Source organism: Pan troglodytes, chromosome 19, assembly GCF_028858775.2.
Source record: "Pan troglodytes isolate AG18354 chromosome 19, NHGRI_mPanTro3-v2.0_pri, whole genome shotgun sequence".
Classification (NCBI taxonomy): Eukaryota; Metazoa; Chordata; class Mammalia; order Primates; family Hominidae; genus Pan; species Pan troglodytes.
In genome coordinates, this window is record NC_072417.2 from 88,534,512 (window position 1) to 88,554,713 (window position 20,202).

General features: G+C 54.0%; 1 protein-coding gene across 14 annotated transcripts in view; it reads left to right on the forward strand.

Annotated features, from left to right (window-relative positions):
* The window catches only part of LLGL2 (LLGL scribble cell polarity complex component 2), a 49,234-nt gene that overhangs the window by 9,046 nt on the left and 19,986 nt on the right, over positions 1-20,202 (forward strand). For all 14 annotated transcript variants that reach the window (XR_010153081.1, XR_001710606.3, XM_016930878.2 and 11 more), the window contains exon 2: positions 8,711-8,815. Coding sequence is in view for 12 of the 14 variants with exons in the window: in XM_016930878.2 (XP_016786367.2) it covers positions 8,741-8,815 (75 nt within the window). In the remaining 2 variants the exon portion in view is untranslated. The remainder of the gene's footprint in view (positions 1-8,710; positions 8,816-20,202) is intronic.

Consider the following 20,202-nt stretch of genomic DNA (forward strand, 5'->3'; position numbering starts at 1 on the left):
TAGGTTCAGCGGATTCTCCTGCCTCGACCTCCCAAAGTGCTGGGATTACAGGCATAAGCCACTGAGTTTGGCAAAGGACTTGGACTCTTGACTGTTTGAGCTTGGGGCCACTCTGAATCGATCACTTCATAAGTAATTGTAAGAATTAAATAAGGTGAATGTAAAGTGTTAAAGTCACATCCAGCCATAGCTAGCTATCAATCCCTTTTACTACTTAATTAACAACAGCGGGGATGACAGTCCTCCAGTCATGCCCCCATTCCCTCTGGTTTGTGTTCCCCTAGATCCCACTCCATGGAACTGCCTTTCAGCCAAGGTTTGGTTGCTAAGCTGCTGGCCAGGGACCTGCCTGGTGCTTCTGGGAGATTGGGCTTCTCAGGGCGACATGGGCACTTGCAAAGCGGCTACAGGCATCTGAGTTGGCACAGATGCCGCAGGGGTCAGCAGCTGCCTCTGTGGTTTAGATCCCTGCCCACCAGTGCCATCAGAGTAGGAGGCGCAGGGGCGGATTCACATCCGTCAAACAGGAGGCCACAGCCACACTCAGGCCTCACACAGGATGTCGCAGAGGGGAAGGCAGCTTCTTAATCAGCAGCGGGCTGTGGGGAGCACGAGCGAAGAGGAGAGGAGAGCATGGGACATCAGGTGGCACGCCCTGAGAGCAGGCAGCTGGCGCTGGGTGCGGCCCGGGGGCCCTCTCTGGTTTCGGCTGGGTCTGGAGTCCTGCCGCTGGGTGTGGACTCTCCCAGCAGATCAATGAGATCAATGGAACTTCCCGAGCTATGGAGGGAGTTTCTTGAGGGCTGGCCCCTCCCACATCTCCAGGCCAGAGGGCTGGCTGGGCTTGGCCAAGCCTTGGTCTCACAGGGACAAATTAGCCCAGGTGCCCCAAACAGTGGCAGGGTAGGAGAAGCAGTCTGGCCTGGGAATCCCCTCTCCTCCGAGGCACAATCGCATCTGCCACTTAGAGCAAGGGGGGCCCAAGGCAAGTCCACCCCTGTGTGGTTATTCTCTCTCTCTGCCCCCACTGGTCTCTTTCTTGAGCTCTTGAGATGGAAGGCGGGCCAGAGTGTGGATTTTCTGGCCTGTCACCAAGTGGAGAGCTCTCCTGTTCTTTCCAGGTGGGTGTCCAGGTGTGTGGACACCTGTCCTAGACCCAGAAATATTTTGCCGGCCAGGTGCAGAGGTGGGTGAGTGGAACAGTGAGGAGGGAAGGAAACAGGTCGATCAGCTGCCCACAGGGAGCTCTCAGGCTGGTTCCACATGCAAGGCACAGACTTGGCTAGAAAGTGGATGGGAACCAGCCGCAAGGCAGCAAGCCTTTTGCGGCCCGGCTCTAAACCCTGGCGCCCACCAAAAGGGAACAGAGCAGGGCAGAACAGGGAGGGTGGCTCAGAGGCTGGTCTGGTGACAGGCAGGAGTGGAGACTGAGGTTGGATGGCCTTTAGAAGTTAGTGGGGTGGGGAAGGTTTTCCTGAGAAGCCTCATCTCAGAGGTGGTGCTCTGGCTAGGTGGCAACCCCAGTGACCATTTCTGGTGTTAGACTTGAGGACTTGGGGGGCTCCTCAGCCTGTGGGCTCCTGAACTTGTCTCTTCTCCACGTTCCTCCCAGGTGTGTCACTTAAGTGCACAGCACCTGAGAGTTTGCCAAGCCTGCTCCCTGGCCCCGCTTTAAAGCCTCGGGACGATGGAATAGAAAAGTCCTTTCTACTCAGGACCCTGAAACCCAAGGTCGCACAGCTAGTCCCACCTGCCTGTCTCCCCGGCTTTCCGGGCCTAACTATTGGGTGTCTCTAGGGGGTACCTCTCCCCACTCAGGTTGCGGTGGCTGGAGAGGAGCCCAGGCCTGGTGAGCACTGGAACATTCCACCAGCAGGACAGGGCTGGACCCACCCTCCCGCCTGACCATGCCTGGGGCCTCTTTCCTTCTCTCTTTGATCCTCTTATCCACCCTGCCTAGGAGGCAGATAAACAAAAAGGAGAAAAAAGAATCACCACTAATCCCATAACCCTTCCGAGTACATTGTCAAATATAGGTATTTTTAATAGATTCTACCTGACTCTTGGATTCTTTGTACATATAGTCCCATGCCATGAAATGGTCTTTTCTCCATTTATTTATTTATTTATTTATTTATTTTTTGAGATGGAGTCTCTCTCTGTCACCCAGGCTGGAGTGCAGTGGCGCTATCTGGGCTCACTGCAACTTCCACCTCCCGAGTTCAAGCAGTTCTCCTGCCTCAGCCTCCCAAGTAGCTGGGGTTACAGGCACCCACCACCATGCCCGGCTAATTTTTTTTAGTAGAGACGGGGTTTTGCCATGTTGGCCAGGCTGCTCTCAAACTCCTGACCTCAAGTGATCCACCCGCCTCAGCCTCCCAAAGTGTTGGGATTACAGACGTGAGCCACAGCGCCTGGCCCTTTTATTCCTTTTAATGACTGGAAGCCTTTTGTCATAGGCCTGAGCACACTTCACCCATCCCCTGTTGTGGGCCATTTAGGTTGCTTCTGATTTTTTCTGACAGCTTAATAAACAGCACATCAAGGCCAGGAGACATGCATGAGCCTGGGAGGCTGTCCCTGTCCACCATGGTTTCAATGGATCATTTTATCCTAAGGTGTGTTTCTTCCCCATCTGAACCCATCTTGACCATTCTCAGGACTCTGAGATAAAATGGTCCCTTTACCCCTTAGGATAAAATGATTCCAGGCTGGGTGCGGTGGCTCACGCCTATAATCCTAGCACTTTATGGGGCTGAGACGGGCAGATCACTTGAGATCAGGAGTTCGAGACCAGCCTGGCCAATATGGTGAAAACCCCAGTTCTACTAAAAATACAAAAAAATTAGCCAGGCCTGGTGGTGGACACCTGTAATTCCAGCTACCTGGGAGGCTGAGGCAGGAGAATTGCTTGAACCTGGGAAACACAGTTGCAGTGAGCTAAGATTACACCACTGCACTTCAGCCTGGGCGACAGAGCGAGACTCCATCTCCAAAAAAAAAAAAAATCCCTTAAAACCATGGTGGACAGGGACAGCCTCCCAGCCTCCTAGGACTCGGAGAATGGTCAGGATGGGTTCAGATGGGAAGGCTTTTTGGAAGGTGACCTTTTTTTTTTTTTTTTTTTTTTTTGAGACAGTCTCTCTCTGTTGCCCCGGCTGTATTACAGTGGCGCAATCTCGGTTCACTACAGCCTCCGCCTCCTGGGTTCAAGCAATTCTCCTGCCTCAGCCTCCTGAGTAGCTGGGACCACATGGTGCCCGTCACCATACCTGGCTAATTTTTTGTCTTTTTAGTAGAGACGAGGTTTTGCTGTGTTGGCCAAGCTAGTCTCAAACTCCTGGCCTCAAGTGATCAGCCCGCCTTGGCCTCCCAAATTGCTGGGATTACAGGCGTGAGCTACCTCGCCCAGCCTGGAAGGGGGGCCTGGCTGATTGAGGGGGCAAGAAGGTATTTCAGACAGAGAATGGCAGGGACCATAGTGAATGGGGCCAGGGTGGGGCTGAGTAGATGGAGCAGCCAACATGGCCAAGGAGAGAGGGCCAGTGACATGGAGGAGGGAACGGGGGGTGGGCAGGCCCCATCAGGTCCCTGCCTAGGACAGTTCAGGAGGCCCACTTTGTCATCTCTCTCGTGTCATCTGCACAGAGCTCTGCATTGGGTCCCCCACTTGTCTTCATCCTGAAACATAGAAGCCTCTCTCATCTCGAGGCTTTGCAGCTGTTATTCCTTCTGCCTAACACACTGTGCCCCAAGTTGTCTGTGGCTGGCCCCTTCCCACCAGTCAGTCTCAGTGGAGACCTCGCCTCCTCTGTTCATTCATTCATTCAACAGATAACGAGTGAGGACTCGCTGTGTGCACTCGGATACAGCAGTGAATAAAAGGACAAAAGGCCTTGAATAGGAAAAAGAAAGCTATTGCTTGTAGGGGATTACACAGGTAATCAACAAGATTAATAAGTAAGCTATTCAGTGTGTCCAAACGTGGCCAGGTCCAAGGAGAAAAGCGGTGCAGGGAGGAAGAGAGAACATCCCAGGAGATTGCAGCTTCAGGTAGGGGAGGGCGTGAAGGTATCTGGAGGAAAGTGACCCAGGCAGTAGGAACAGGGAACGCACAGGCTCTGACACGGGAATGGTCACTGAGACCTGTTGGCCACCAAAGCCTAGTTGCTGGATCTTCGCATCCTCTTTTTCTTTCTTTTTCTTTTTTTTAGAAACAAGAGTCTCGCTCTGTGGCCCAGGCTGGAGTGCAGTGGTACAGTCATAGCTCACAGCAGCCTCAAACTCCTGGGCTCCACTGATCTTCCCGCCTCAGCCTCCCAAGTAGCTGGGACCACAGGTGCTTGACACCATGCCTGGCTAATCCTTTTTGTTTGTTTTGAGACAGAGTTTCGCTCTGTCACCTAGGCTAGAGTACAGTGGCGGGTTCATAGCTCACTGCAGCCTCAACTTCCCAGGCTCAGGCAATCCTTCCACCTTAGCCTTTTGAGTGGCTGGGACCACAGGTGCATGCCACCATGCCCAGCTAATTTTGTTTTTATTATTTTTAGAGATAGGGTCTCCCTATGTTGCCCTGGCTGGTCTTGAACTCCTGAGCTCAAGTGATCCTCCCACCGTAGCCTCCCAAAGTGTTTGGATTACAAGCATGAGCTAATGTGCCCAGCCCTCCTTTCTTTTCAAAATTTTTATTGTTCCATGTAAATTTGAAAAAATCTCCTTTCCTTTTTTTTTTAGAGACAGGGTCTCACTATGTTGCCCAGGCTGGTCTCCAGCTCCTAGGCTCAAGTGATCCTCCCACCTTGGCCTCCCAAAGTGCTGGGATTATAGGAGTGAGCCACCGTGCCCAGCCCATCTCTTTTTTTTGATCAGAGATAGTCCTGACCTCTGTCAGAAACCATCCCATTTTCTGGTTACTTTTTTTTTTTTTTCATACAAAATCTCACTCCGTCACCCAGACTGGAGTGCAGTGGTACGATCTCAGCTCACTGTAACCTCCACCTCCCAGGTTCAAGTGATTCTCCTGCCTCAGCCTCCTGAGTAGCTGGAACTACAGGAGCACACTACCAGGCTCAGCTAATTTTTGTATTTTTAGTAGAGATGGGGTTTCACCATGTTGACCCAGGCTGGTCTCGAGCTCCTGACCTCAAGTGATCCACCTGCCTCAGCCTCCCAGAGTGCTGGGATTACAGGTGTGAGTTACTGCGGCTGGTTGGAAATCATCCCATTTTCTGATTTGTGTCCTGTGAAGTGTCTGTTGCTCCCCTGTCACTGCTGTATCCCTTTCCTAGGACAGTGTCTGCTCCATGCCAAGCTCTTGCTCCTTCTACAGGATCTGTGTGGGAGGGAGTGCCATCCCCCTTTACAGAGGAGCTGTCTCTGGAGGCCATGCGGCTTGGGGGAGCTGTGCGGTGCTGTGATGGTGAGCCCTGGCCTGTTGGCCCCTAGCCCAGGGCTCTTTCCCTTACAACCCCTGGCTCCCTCCAGGAATGGGCTGAGTAGGCAGGATCTGTTCATACCAGGCGTCTCTAGGCCTGGCTTCCTGAAGTTTCTCTGCAGAGAACCTGCTTGTCTGGGGTGGGGAGCTGAGGAGCCACCTGGAGGTGAGGCCCGCCAGGTCTAGACCAGCCCCTCTTCAAGGAAGCGTGGTGCTTTTCCATGCCTTGACCTGGGCAGTGGGTTGATTGGAGTGAGGGGATACCATGCCCACCCTGCCTTGGTCCTCCTGGCTCCATCACGCCATGCCCATGAGGTCCCAGCCCCGTGTGGGAAGAGCAGCAGGTCCACACAAGGCCACCAGCCCTGCCCAGCCAGACCTCGCCAGCACCCTGTCAGCAGCGGCCAGTCCCCAGGCCCCAGACTGCCGGGTCGGCTCTGAGCTGCCAGCATCTGGGAGTGTGTCTGTGCGTGTCCCTGCCTCTTAATTGCAAGGGCGTCATTGGGCATCCTTTGTTCTGTATTATCCATCCATCACTGCTACCCATAGCCCTTCTGACTTGGGGTCTAGTCCGAGTTCTGCCGCTTCCTACTTGGTGACCTTGACAGGGTGTTTTGCTGCTGTGGTCTGTTTCCTTGCCTGTCTAGTGGGGACGTTCTGCTTACCTTTCAGACGGCTTCCCAGATCAGGGTGGTGTGAGGGTCTCCACGCTCACAAACTCACACAGTGCCAAGGAAAGGAGATGGCCAGGACATTCAGCGACCCATGACTGTGACTCTCTGGATGCTGGGGTTTAGGGAGGATTTTCTTGTCTGTATTTGGTTTTTCTACAATGGGCACAGATTACTTGAGCAAAATGTTTTAAATGGAATAGGATGCAGAGGGTCTGGTACACTCACTCCCTGCTGCACAGCAGGTGCTCCAGGGAGCATTTGGGTGGGTGGGTGGTGCTCAGTGTCCTGATGCCATTGCTACACCCTGTCTTCCTCCTTCCTACTGGCACCTCCTCCCAGCCCCCAGTTCTGCCTTGTCACTTTTAAGCCTGTGTGGAGTCTTTGGCATGGATGGCCCTGTGCCCTCTTGTCCCCTCCCTGGAGTCTGCAGGCAGTGGTCACTCTCCAGGGAGCCCCCACCAAGCTTCCTCTGACTTCTGACCCAATGACCTTGGCCTGGGCCCCGGGTGGGGGTGTGAGCCCTCCAGGAGTCCAACTGGTTTATGAGTGTGAGCTGCCCTCCCCCAGGCTGGAACGCTGGGCCAGCAGATCTGGGTGTCCCCTCACTTCCATTCCAGAAGCCCTCGGGGCTTTCCCAGCCGGTGCCTGTTCTCTGAACCCCCTTGGGACCTTGGATCAAGTGGGCCCTGGGAGTTTCCCGGCCACCTGCTCTTCCCCAGCAAAGTGGGAGCCCCACCTCTGGTCTGACTCCTCCAAAATGTGAAGGCAGGAACGTCCCTGAATGACCCCCTTTTTCAGTTTCTCCAGAAGGTGACAGCGCTCTGGGGGCTGGTTCCTGGTATTCGGTTTTGAGATAACTGACCGTGCAGATCCTTTCACTCAAGGGGGATGTGGCTCTGCTTTTTTTTTTTTTTTTTTTTTTTTTTTTTTTTTTTTTTTTTTTGAGACATTGTTTTTGCTCTGTTGCCCAGGCTGGAGTGCAATGGCCTGATCTTGGCTCACTGCAACCTCCGCCTCTTGGGTTCTAGCAATTCTCCTGCCTTAGCCTTCCAAGTAGCTGGGATTACAGGCATCCGCCACCACACCCGGCTAACTTTTTGTATTTTTAGTAGAGACGAGGTTTCACCATGTTGGCCAGGCTGGTCTCAAACTCTTGACCTCAGGTGATCCACCCGCCTCCGCCTCCCAAAGTGCTGGGATTACAAGACTGCCATTTTTTACAGTGCGATTTTGTAAAATCGGGTCACCCTCCCAGCACGGCAAGCCCTCGGTTCCTCTGCCCGAAGACACCCCCAACTCTGCCACGCACGTTACCTACCTTCTCCCACGCTGCCCAGATCACATGGGATCCTATCATATGCAAAGTCCTGACCTGATGGTTAATTTTTGCCACCTCCCAAGAACGCGAAATCCTTCAAGCCTCAGCTTAGATACCTTCTTCTCGAAGGTATCTAAGCTGCCTCCCACTTCGGGCCAGGTGTTGCCTCTCCCTCCTGCAGTCAAAGCACTCAACACTGGGCTGCCCTGTCTCTACCTGCCCCTGCCTGGAGCACGCGCCTCCAGGGTGCGGCCTGGATCTGCTTCCTTCCCCCATCCTGCTGGGAGTGGACGGAGCTGTGCCCAGGGTGGGCCTTGTCTGTGTTTCCCAAGGACGGGCCTTGCTGTCCTGTGGTCAGCAGGAGGCTGAGCTACTGGAAGCCAGAAGCTGGAGCACAGAGGCTCCTTCCCCTTCCCCCAAGGATAATCCAGAAATGGTTTCCCCTTGGGCTGGGAATGGATTCTATGGTGGGCGGAGAGTTTGGGGGCCTTGAGCTGGTTTCTTTATTGGGAGCAGATTCCTCCTGATTATTCTCCACTAGGGCCCATGGGAAAGAGAACCTTTCTGAGCACACCCCATGAGAGCACAGGGAAGCTGGACTGGGGCTAGCCAGAGAGAGGGGAGGGGACCGGCAGAGACCCCAGGCACGGTGGCATGGGCCAGCACCCCCTGACCGAGTGCTCTGTGCCACCCGTGCCCACTTGAGTTTCTCGTGGCTGTGGCTGGTTGGAGAGACTGAGGCCGAGAGTCCCTGGACAGCCTTCCCCGAGGTCAGAAGGAGGAAGCATCTGCCCGGTGCCCTGGCCTGGAGTCACTGCAGGCCTCTCCCCTGCTCCGACTTGGGCTCTGATCTGGGAAGGATGGCCTTGGTGTTTCTACCTTCCACAAGACTTTGGAGGAAGAGACTTGTGAAGTTTCCTTTTCTGCTTAGCTGGAGTTTCATGGTTTCTCAGAAAACAGGTTAACAATTAAGCTAATTAACCTCAGGGCCCGCCGGCCCTCCTTGTGCTTATAAAGCCAGGCTAAATGGCTTCCTCCCCCAGCTTTTCCTACCCCCATTATAAGGCCACAGGTGGTGACAGCCTTCAGCCCTGAGGTGGGCCGGCCTCTAGATCTGAGCGTGGGGAAGCCAGGGTGCATGGGCGGTCACTGTGAAGCTGGCCTGGCCCCGGGGTGGCTGCCTACTGGACTCGGAGAGAGAGGCCCTGCTCCACCTGTTTGGGCCGGGCCTAGTCGATACCTGAGTGCCAGGACAGACCCCTGCAGCTCCTTCTGTTTCTCCAGGTCTCCAGTGGGGGCTGCAGACTAAGCAAAATGAGGCGGTTCCTGAGGCCAGGGCACGACCCTGTGCGGGAGAGGCTCAAGCGGGACCTGTTCCAGTTTAACAAGGTAAGTTAGGGAGAGGAGGGAAGATGACCCCCAGGTTTTGGGCCGAGCAGCTCAGGCTGGGGCTGAGGCATCTCTTACCTGGATTAAGGTATAGCTCTTATGTGGCTGCCTGCAGTGCCTCTTGGGACTCAGACTTTGGAAATGGGGCCTGGTTAAAGGGCTTTTATAGAAAAGGGGAATAGGTTGCCCTCATGAGTTGGGACTTCTCATCTCAAGGCTTTCACTGGCTGTGTGACCTCTGCAAGTCACTCCACCTCATGGAGCCTCAGTTTCCCTACCTGTATCATGGGGATAAAACGATCTGCCATGTCTACCTCGGCACAGGGTTGTCAAGGAGGTTTAGGGACGTGGGAGATGAAAGGATGAACTCTTCAGGGGGTGATAATGTTCCAGGTCCCTTGGGGCCCTGGAGTCACAGGCCATGGCTGTTTCTCCCTTCTCAAATTGCCCCTGAAGGAAAATGCAGCTTCCCTGCAGGCTGAACACGTGATTCCTTCTGGCTCCGGCCGGGGTGAGTGGGGAGAGGTGCCCAGGAGAATGAGCCGGAGTTGGCCTCGGACTACCCCAATCCCAAACCTGTATCCGGGGTACCAGAAGGCCCACGGGGCTTCCCTTCAGGAGTCTGGGGCCTGAGAAGGTCAGGACGGGCCTGTACGCAGGAGGCGTGCAGTGTGGCTCTTCAGCTCCTGGGCCACCGAGCAGTGTGGGGCCTTGTGAGGTAATGACCTTCTCACCTGTGCTTTGCGCCTCTGCTGGGAAGATGGGCTGCAGGAACCGGGACACTGTGATCCTCTTACCCCAGGGGTCCAGGACCCTCCCAGTATGCTGAGGGCTGGACATGTGGCTTTCATTGGGGGCTTCCGTTTGGGCTCCCCTGCCCCCGAAAGGAAGCAGTGGATGTGAGACCAGACAGTCTGGAAAAGGGATGTCTCCCTGTGGAGAATGAAGAAGTCTCTTTGGTTGTATTTTTGTTGTTGATTTGAGAAGTGTAGAAGTCAGCTTGCCCAGGTGCAAACCCAACTTTGCCACGTAGAAGCTGGATGGCCATGTGCCTGTCGCCCACACCATAGGCTTGTTAAGGGCGTGCGTGGGGTGAGGTAACTTAAATGCTAGGCACAGTGGCCCAGGAATGCCGGCTGCTGCTGTGGGCTGGAGGGGACCTCCCTGACCTCCCTGACCTCCCTGTTGGGAGAGGTGGGTCGTGGGGTGGAGGGACCTCCCTGACCTCCCCGTTGGGAGAGGTGGGTCAGTGCTCCCAATGTGCCCTGCCATTTCTCTCTGGGTTTCTTAGCCTGTGGGAGGAGTTGGTGTCCCTGATGGAGCTTTGCCACGAGGACATTTGCCTCTGGAATTAGGGCTTTCCTATGCCAACGTGCCTCCTGCCAGCTCGCTTTTGGGCCTTGGGATATGGGGGTGCAGGTGTTGGGAATGGGAGATCTCAGGACACCTACAGCCTGCTACCCTTGCTCTGGAGGGAGTAGCCTATGGGTGCTGGGTCTCAAAGCTTCAGTGTCCACGGGAGATGGAAGGGAACTGAGTGACCCCCATCTGCCTCCAGTCTTTCGCTCTGAAAAGGTGGCAGAAACCTGACAGGCTCAGCAAACAGGGCTGAACACCCCCCTACCCCTGCCCCCTTTCCCCAAGTTCTGTCTGTGCAGCTGAGTGAGGCTGGGGTGGAGCTGGGGCAAGGAGTTGTCCCTTCTTCTTTCCCCTATCCCCCAGGGGTGATCCCCAAACTTGATTGTCCCACTCCCAGGCCTGGGAGTGGCAGAGGGAGGCTCCTGGGTCTCCTCCTCTGCCTTCTTCTTTCCATTCATATGCAAGAAGCATGCATTGAGCACTTACTGGATCCACAGCCCAAGGCTCAGGGCTATGGGAATCTGATTAGGCCTCTGCCCTCCACTTTTACAGTCTGCAGGAGGGAGGAGGCTGATGGCCTGAAATTTCGGGCCTTGGAAGTGGAGAGGAGGAAGGGGAGAGCCCGGGGGATTCAGGAGCGGGGTAGACTCATCCGGGCTCGGGGAGTGTGGTGGGGCCAGCAGGGTCGGATTGGAGGATGAGGCCAGATCCCAGAGGATTTGGGATCTCGTCTGCCCTGCCCTTCCCCAGCCCAGGCTGTGAAGCAGGGAGGCTGCTGGTATCTGGGCCTGATCTGACCCTGCGGCTCCAGGGGTTGTGAGCAAGGGAGTGAATAGTGGTCCCGTTTACAATGTAGGAAAGATAAACCTGGAGATGTTTTTACCCTTTGGGCAAAGCAGGTAAGCTCAGAGCAGTTAGGAGACATTGCCCCGACTAAGATAGGTGACAGCCCAGAAGGAAGGGACTGGAAGCCCAGCCAGTGGGGATGGGAACGAGGCATGAATTGAGCAGGGTTTCTCAACTTCAGCACTCACAGATGATATTTGAGGCTGGCTGTGCTGCGGAGGCTGTCCTGTGCGTTGTAGATTATTTAGCAGTGTCCCCAGTCCTACCCACTAGATGCCAGTAGCACATACATACACACACAGCCTGTCAAGATGTGACAACCAAGAATGTTTCCTGTGGGGTAAAATCGCTCCTGGTTTGAGACCCATGGAATAGAGAACTATTCAGGGCTGAGATCTGCTGATGGGGCAGTAAAGAGAGAGGGGATGGGGAGGGGAGGCGGGTGTGCAGGATGACCGTGAAGTCTCTGACCTGGGTAGGTGGTGGTGCCAGGCCTTGGGAGGGGGAGCCCAGGCCAGGAGTGGCGAAGAACAGATTTGAGGAAAAGTAATGTATTTTGATCGTTTTGATTTGGACACAATCGCAACAACAGTGCTCTCCATTTTTGGAGAGGCAGCTTGCCCAGAGGTGAGTGGTGCCGACTGCCCGGCTCGCCAGCTGTGTGACCTTGAGCAGGTCACATGCCTCTGAGATAATGATAATCAGAGCCACTCCATCCATAGAGTTGGTGTGAGGACTACATGAGTTCCTGCATGAATCGAAGGCCACGTCTGGCTGGCGGCTGCAGTGTCCGGCAGCATCGTTCTGTGGTGGGTGTCATGTGGCTTGAGGTTGAGTTGGGGGAGCCTTGGGACAGGCCCAGCAGACAGGCGGAGGGCAGGTCCAGCAGACAGGCGGAGGGCAGGTCCAGCGGACGGTGGGATACCCAGGGCTGGAGCCTGGAGCGGCACGTGGGCTGTTGGTGTAGGCGAGGGTCAGGCCCCAGACAGTGTTCATGCTGGCAACTCAGGTCATCTCTTCCAGTGGTCCTGGAAGGCCAGTCTGCTGGGTACTGTGACAGCTGGGACAGTGGCGCCATCACAGCTCGACCCCAGGTGGCTTGTAGACACTGGCTTCTGAACTAGTTCTGGCCTTTTCCTCCAACACCTTCTGGCTCAACTCCTTTATACCCACACCAAGCCCGATGCCTCAAAGAGAGCAAGGACATCGCCCCGGGGGTCCTGAGAGGGAGACGTCTTGTTTCTTTGGCTTCAGTACTTCCAGAGGATCTGTGATTGCGAACAGTCTCTGAACTCTGCCAGGAACTGGCTGTCAGAGCGGTAACTCCAGTTCACTGAGGGCTATGTGCCAGGCATCAGAGGGGCCAGGTAGTGGTTAGGGGCAGGGACTTTGCAGCCACATGACCTGGGTCTAGATGCGGGCTCTGATGCTTCCTCACTGTGTAAGACACAGTGGACGCATTACTTATCCTCTCTGTTCTTTAGTTTCCTCATCTGTAAAATGGGCATTGTAGGGGAGCAAAAACTGGCTTCGCTCCAGCCTTCTAGGTTCTTTGGCTGGGCTATGAATTAAATTGACAAGAGGCGGGGCGCAGTGGCTCATGCCTGTAATCCCAGCACTTTGGGAGGCTGAGGTGGGTGGATCACTTGAGGTCTGAAGTTAGAGACCAGCCTGGCCAACATGGCGAAACCCTATCTCTACTAAAAATACAAAAATCAGTTGGGTGTGGTGGCACATGCCTGTAGTCTCAGCTACTAGGGAGGCTGGGGCAAGAGAATCAGTTGAACCCTGGCAGCGGAGATTGCAGTGAGCTGAGATCATGCCACTGCACTCTAGCCTGGGTGACAGAGTGAGACCCTGTCTCAAAAAAAAAAAAAAAAAGAATGAGGACTGGGGTGGAGTGTGACCAGGTTACAGGAAGGTGAGGGGAGGAAGTGTAGGTGAATGAAGGTTGTCTTGTTATGCAGAGAAGGTCCTGGGTAATAAAAGTTGCCTTGGAGCAGCCTTCTTCCTGATACAGATATGGATTGAGCATACATGATCAGAAAATCTGATATCCGAAATGCTCCAAAATCTGAGTTTTTGAAGTGCCAACATGACACTGAAAGGGAATGCTCACTGGAGCGTTTCAGATTTTGAAATTTTGGATTTGGGATGCTCGACCGGTAAGTATAATGCAAATATTCCAAAACCCAAAAGATTCTGAAATCTAAAACCCTCTATTCGCAATCATTTTAGATGAGGGATATTCCGCCTGTACTTGACTAATGTAGCTTTCCTTTGTGGATGTAAATTTATTTTACAAAAGGACAGCTTTTCTTTTCCTTTTTTTTTTTTTTTTTTTTTAGACGGAGTTTTGCTCTTGTTGCCCGGGCTGGAGTGCAATGGTACCATCTCAGCTCACTGCAACCTCTGCCTCCCGGGTTCAAGGGATTCTCCAGCCTCAGCCTCCCGCATAGCTGGGATTACAGGCATGTGCCACCACGCCCGGCTAAAGGACAGCTTTTCAGAGCTACTCCCATGTCTGCACTTTCTGAGAATAACCAGCTCAAAGTATGCCAAAGAAGTGGCCGGGCGCCGTGTCTCATGCCTGCAATGCCAGCACTTTGGGAGGCTGAGGCAGGTAGATCACCTGAGGTCAGGAGTTCGAGATCAGCCTAGCCGGGCATGGTGGCGCACACCTGTAATCCCAGCTACTTGAGAGGCTGAGGCAGGAGAATCACTTGAACCTGGTAGGCGGAGGTTGCAGTGAGCCAAGATCGCGCCATTGCACTCCAGCCTGGGTGACAGAGCGAGATTCCGTCTCAAAAAAAAAAAAAAAAGCCAAAGAGGTATATTTTGGGGTAGCACATTCTGGTCTCCTACAGTGGTGTTTTGGGGTGGTATGTCCTGAGTTCCAACAGCATCATAATGATCCCTGAGGGAGTGTAATTGCTTCAAACGGTGCCTGACACAGGTCAACGCCTTACCAGGACTTGCCTTGTTGTGGTTTCACCCTCACAACAACTCAGGATGGGTGTTGCTTCCATTCTGCAGGGGAGGAGACTAAGGCCCCCAGGGCTTGCACAGCTGGAGCTTATCTGGGGCGGGGGCACTGGCTGGGGTGAGGATGTCCTGGTTTCACCTGTGGTCTGGCTGTGTGGCCTTAGAGTGGTGGCTTCACCTCCCTTCACAGTTCACCAGTGAAGTAACTGTTTGCTATATATGGTGGGCCGTCAAGCCTATTGGAGGGGTGGACAGACAGACAAGTCAGCTGCAGCACCAGGACAGGGCCACTGAGTACCAAGGGAAGGAACCATGGGACCTCGGGAGGGAGGAAGTGCTGCTGGAGAAGTCAAGGTAAAACCCGTTCCTAGACAACTGCTCACAGCCGGCTCGCTCCCCTCGGCCAAACCCAGGCACACCCCAAGCAGCCACACCCATCAGGGCAAACAGGCTGCTGTGCTTGCCCGGCTGCCGCAGAAGCACCTGCCTGGGCCTTCCCTGCCCGTGCCCACCCTCCCCTGTCCCCTTAGGCCCTGAACAAACAGTGTGTTCCTGACCCAGCAGCCCCTGCGGAGGGCCAGGTTGTTCTGTATTGGCTTTCGAATGGCTGGGCCCCTGGTGTCAGGTGACAGCAGCCACACAGGGAGGGCCAGGCTGCTGCCACTGCCAGGAATCTGAGCTGGCCACACCCAGCCAGTATCGGGCAGAGCGGCCCAGCCAGGCAGGAGTGCTCCCCCACGGCGCTGGGCAGCCTCTGAGGGCCTGGTGCCCACCACTGCCTCCTTCCCACCCCCTGAGGAGTGCCAGGGACTCCTCCTCGGGTCCTAGCCCTTGGGCAGGGTCCTCCCTGGCTGCAGGCAGGATGAAGGCCCCACTGTCTCTGACAACCAGCCTTTGCCCACTCCCTCCCCTTCCGGGACCTGGAAAGGAGTCTCAGAGCCCAGGAGAGACGGGCCTTCTCCCCTACTCCAGGCTAATGTTGCAGTCTGGCGGCTTCTGCAAATCTTTGCTCTCCTTTCCCAACCCCCCTGTCAAAAGAGTTCATTGTTCTCTCCTCCCTTGGCAGAGGTCACCTGAGCCAGGTATCAGATGTGGGCGGGGCCGGGTAGGCTGGATGCCGTGCTTTGGAGGCCCCAGTGGCTGCCAGGCAGCTTTGGTCAGCCTCCTGGTTTGAATCTGAGGAGAGATAGCTAGGGTCCTAGAATAGCTGGGGAGGGCTGGTCTTGGAATTCCTTGACCACCCAGGGGCTGTGCCCCGTCCCGCCCTCTGTCCTGAGTGCAGCCACGATTCAGGGTTGCTGTGTGTACCTTTGCAGGAAGGCAGCCCTGGGGCTGAGCCCAACCTCCTGTGCTCAGGTGGGTACTTCCTTTTAGGGAGGCCATATGCACTCCCTCTAACAGGGACCTGGAACTGTTCCTGAACCCTAAACAAGGGGGGAGTCACCACCTAAGTGATATAGACCTTGTTCAGCAGCAGGGAAGCTAAGCCTTACAAGGCTGGTAGGAGTTGGGGGTGGGATCCAAGGGGGGGGGAAGGGCACCAAAGTAAGGGGCGGGGCAGGCCAGGCGCGGTGGCTTACACCTGTAATCCCAGCACTTTGGGAGGCTGAGGCAGGTGGATCACTTGAGTCCAGGAGTTCGAGACCAGCCTGGGCAACATAGTGACACCTCATCTCTACAAAAAATACAAAAATTAGCCAGCTGTGGTGGCGCATGCCTGTAGTTCTAGCTACTCGGGAGACTCAGGTGGATCACTTGAGCCCAGGAGGAGGAGGTTACAGTGAGCTGAGATCGTACCACTGCACTCCAGCCTGGGCAACAGAGTGAGACCCTGTCTCAAAAAAAAAAAAAAAAAAACACACACACACACAAACTAGGGGGCAACTGGGGCACAGCCAGAGGTGCCCATGGAGCCTTCGTTCTTTCCCTGACTGGTTTCCTCAGGACACTAGGCCCTGGGTTTCTAGCTTCTCCCTGTCCCTTCTATTAGCTGCTCTTAGTCCTGTTCCCAAATCCCAATCCCTTCCCTGTTCCCAACAAGATCCCTTGGGCTTCTCATAACTAACCTAGGGCTCCCCTGCCTCTCTGCCCAGCCCGAGCCCCTGTCCTCATAGGACTGCCTGAGGAATCCCCTGGGAGACACGTCATTTACACATGAAACCATTCTCTTGGCCCTGTCCAGGTAGAGTCGCTGTGAAGGTCACTGCCCTTATTTTGGTTTTGGGGGAGCCCTGGTCCCTCCAGAGTTGCCAACTTGGAGAAGTGCCCAAGGTGATACTATGGAACAATGCGAGCCTCGGAAGGAAGCAGAGGCCTGTGTGTGCTGCAGGGTGGCCTCAGGTCCATCATCTCCAATCCAAGGACAGCTCTGCCCAGTGCAGTCACCAGTATCATCCCGTTTATTAGATGAGAAATGAAGCTCAGGGAGGCCCAGCAGCTCATCCACGACCAGATGCCTTGTACGTGGCAGGAAGGGATACAAAGCTTAGTGGGTCTGACTCAGTCCCTGTTCTAAATCAGCCTTTGGAAAAGAAGGTGGGGATGGGAGGGAGGGGTGGCCACGATAACTCCAAGGCTTGAAGGGAATGAGGAATGAATGCGGGTGGTTGAAGGATGGGCCCAACCCTTTGTCTTCCTCTGAGTTAGAGGAAAGATGCTGAGCCGAACAGGAGTAGTGACTCTGGTGAAATGTTAGAAGAACTGCCCGCCCTTGACCTGTGGCCTGAGAGCCTAGCAAAAAGTTACAGGCTGTTTTCTCTGTGGCCTGACCTTCCTGCTGGTGTGCGGAATTGTCGAGGCCAATGGGAATATAATATGAGCCATGTATGTGATTTAAAATGTCCTAGAAGCTGCATTGTATAATTATTTAAACACGTGAAATTAATTTTAATTATATATTCTGGCTGGGTGCGGTGGCTCACGCCTGTAATCCCAGAACTTTGGGAGGTCAAGGCGAGGAGATCACTTGAAGTCAGGAGTTCGAGACCAGCCTGGCCAACATGGTGAAACCCCATCTCTACTAAAAATGCAAAAATTAGCCGGGCGTGGTGGTGCATGCCTGTAGTCCCAGCTACTTGGGAGGCTGAGGCAGGAGAATCATTTGAACCCGGGAGGTGGAGGTTGCAGCGAGCTAAGATCTCACCACTGCACTCCAATTAGGTGACAGAGGGAGACTTTGTCTTTAAAAAAAAAGTCTAGAAGCTGCATTATGAAATTATTTAAACAAGTGAAATTAATTTTAATCCTGTATTCCAGCTGGTCAAGGTGGCTCATACCTGTAATCCCAGCACTCTGGCACTCTGGAAGGCTGAGGCCTGTGGATCACTTGAGGCCAGGAGTTTGAGACCAGCCTAGCCAACTTGGTGAAACCCCGTCTCTACTAAAAATACAAAAACTAGCTGGGCGTGGTGGTGTGTGCCTGTAGTCCCAGCTCCTCAGGAGGCTGAGGCGGGAGGATCACTTGAACCAGGGAGGCGGAGGTTGCAGTGAGCTGTGATCGTGCCACTGCACTCCAGGCGTGACAGGCGTGACCCTATCTCAAAAAAAAATTATATATTCCTTTTAATCCAACATATGCAAAATATTTTGACGTGTGATTAACTACTAATGAGATTTTTTCAGTTTGTGTTTTTGAATGCTCAATTTGTGAAATCTAGGTGTATTTTACACTTACGGCACATCTCAGTTCAGACATTAAATCTTTTTTGGAAGTACTAGATCTGTATTTAGAATTTGGATGATTTACAGTGGAAAAAGGGAATTTGAAGCGTGGCCTGCCTGAGTCCAGCCCCTGTTCTTCTAGAACCCGAGTTGTTCCAGACATACTTGAAGGGTTTCCAAGAACTGACTTAATCCTCATTGGTGACATGAGCCATACTGCAAGTGCTTGGTGGCCCCATGGGGCTCATGGCTACCGTTCTGGGCAGCTCGGAGCATGGGGCCTGCTCCTGGCCAGGCCAGCGGGCTCCTGTAGGGCATTTCCACCAGAGTCCTCCAAATTCCAGAGGCTGTTCCCTGAGCTGCCTCTGCTGCTGGGAAAGTGCTGCTGTCCTGGGAGACGGCTCCGGCTGCTGACTTCCTGAGGCCCCAGCAACCTGGGGCTGGCTGAGGTCTGGTGGGGCCCCTGGGGGAGCTTGTCCTGCACATCCTATCCCACTGTCTACTCCCCTTTTCCTGGGAAATGTTTACATTCCAGACACTCAGCTATCTCTATCCAGGGCTTCTCCAGGCTCTGCATTTTTCGCATAGCTGAACAGGGACCTGGGCTGGCCTGGGGGCCGCTGCTGGGCCCTATCTGTCGCCCTGGCTATCCCATTTAGGTATGACCATTTGCAGGGCAGGCCCTGTTCCTAGCAAAGAGCCAGGCCTGAGGCACCCCCCATCTCCCCCGACCTTTTTGTCTCCAGGCATCCCCCAAAATAGGCACTTGTTGGAGCTCTCCTCCCTGCCTGACCCCAGCATGGGATTCCTTGTGAGAGCCATTGGACTAGACTGACTGATGGGGGAGGCAGGTAGCAGGGTTTGCTAAGCTATCATTGCTAGATCTCACCAGGGACTTCTTTTCTGCTGCTTTGAGGCCTGGCAGTGCTGCAAAGTAGGAAAGCCCAGGGCCTAAGGAGGCTGCCTCATTGTTGGGACCTTTTTCTGCAAGGCAGAGTCTCTGTGGTTGTTTTTTAAGTCTTTAAAGCAATCAGTTGACATAGCATTGCTTTGTGCTATTCTCACCTAGCTCTGCAGGGTCATTATCCCCCGGGGTGGGAGGTGGGGGTCAGATTGGGGTAACTGATTAAGAAACTGAACTAAAAACCTTCCTGAAGATGGTTTATCACTCTAAATTTGTAGCGGGTTTATGTTCATACCTTTCTTAACCCACAATTCTATCCCTGGGACATCTGCCCCAGGAAATACTCAAGTGGTGCAGACAAAGATAGGAGTCCAAGAATGCCATCAACATGGTTGTTGGATTGCAAACCCTCTAGCAACAAAGTAAATACTCAACAATAAACCTCTGGTGAGTTAGGATATCTCCAGGTAAAGAATATTCTTTAGATGTTTTAAAAGTCATTTTAGGCCGGGTATGATGGCTCACACCTGTAATCCCAACACTTTGGGAGGCCAAGGCGGGCAGATCACTTGAGGTCAAGAGTTCAAGACCAGCCTGGCCAACATGGTGAAACCCCATCTCTACTGAAAATACAAAAATTAGCCGGGCATGGTCGTGGGTGCCTGTAATCCTAGCTCCTGGGGAGACTGAGGCAGGAGAATCACTTGAACCTGGGAGGCAGAGTTTGCAGCGAGCCAAGATCGCACCATTGCACTCCAGGCTGGGTGACAAGAGCAAAACTCCGTCTCAAAAAAAAAAAAAAGCCATTTTAGGCAGGTTGCAGTGACTCACGCCTATAATCCCGGCGCTTTGGGAGGCCAAGGCAGGAGGATCGCTTGAGTCTAGGAGGTCAAGACCAGGCTGGACAACATGACGAGTACCTGTCTCTACCAAAAATTAAAAAGTAGCCGGGCGTGGCAGGCGTGGTGGTGCGTGCCTGTAGTCCCAGCTACTTGGGAGGCTGAGGTGGAAGGATCACTTGAGCCTGGGAGGCCGAGGCTACAGGGAACTGAAATCATGCCATAGCACCCAGCCTGGGCAACAGAGTGAGACCCTCAAAAAAAAAAAATTAAAAATTTTTGTCATGCCTGTAATTCCAGCACTTTGGGAGGCCAAGACAGGCGGATCACAAGGTCAGGAGATCGAGACCATCCTGGCTAACACAGTGAAACCCCATCTCTACTAAAAATACAAAAAATTAGCCGGGCGTGGTGGCGGGCGCCTGTAGTCCCAGCTACTTGGGAGGCTTAGGCAGGAGAATGGCGTGAACCTGGGAGGCGGAGCTTATAGTGAGCTGAGATCACACCACTGCACTCCAGCCTGGGCGACAGTGCAAGACTCCGTCTCAAAAAAAAAAAAAAATTTTTTTTGGCTGGGTGCGGTGGCTCACGCTTGTAATCCTAGCACTTTGGGAGGCTGAGGCGGACAGATCATGAGGTCAGGAGATAGAGACACGGTGAAACCTGTCTCTACTAAAAATACAAAAAATTAGCCAGGTGTGGTGGCGGGCACCTGTAGTCCCAGCTACTCGGAAGGCTGAGGCAGGAGAATGGCATGAACCCGGGAGGCGGAGCTTGCAGTGAGCCGAGATCGC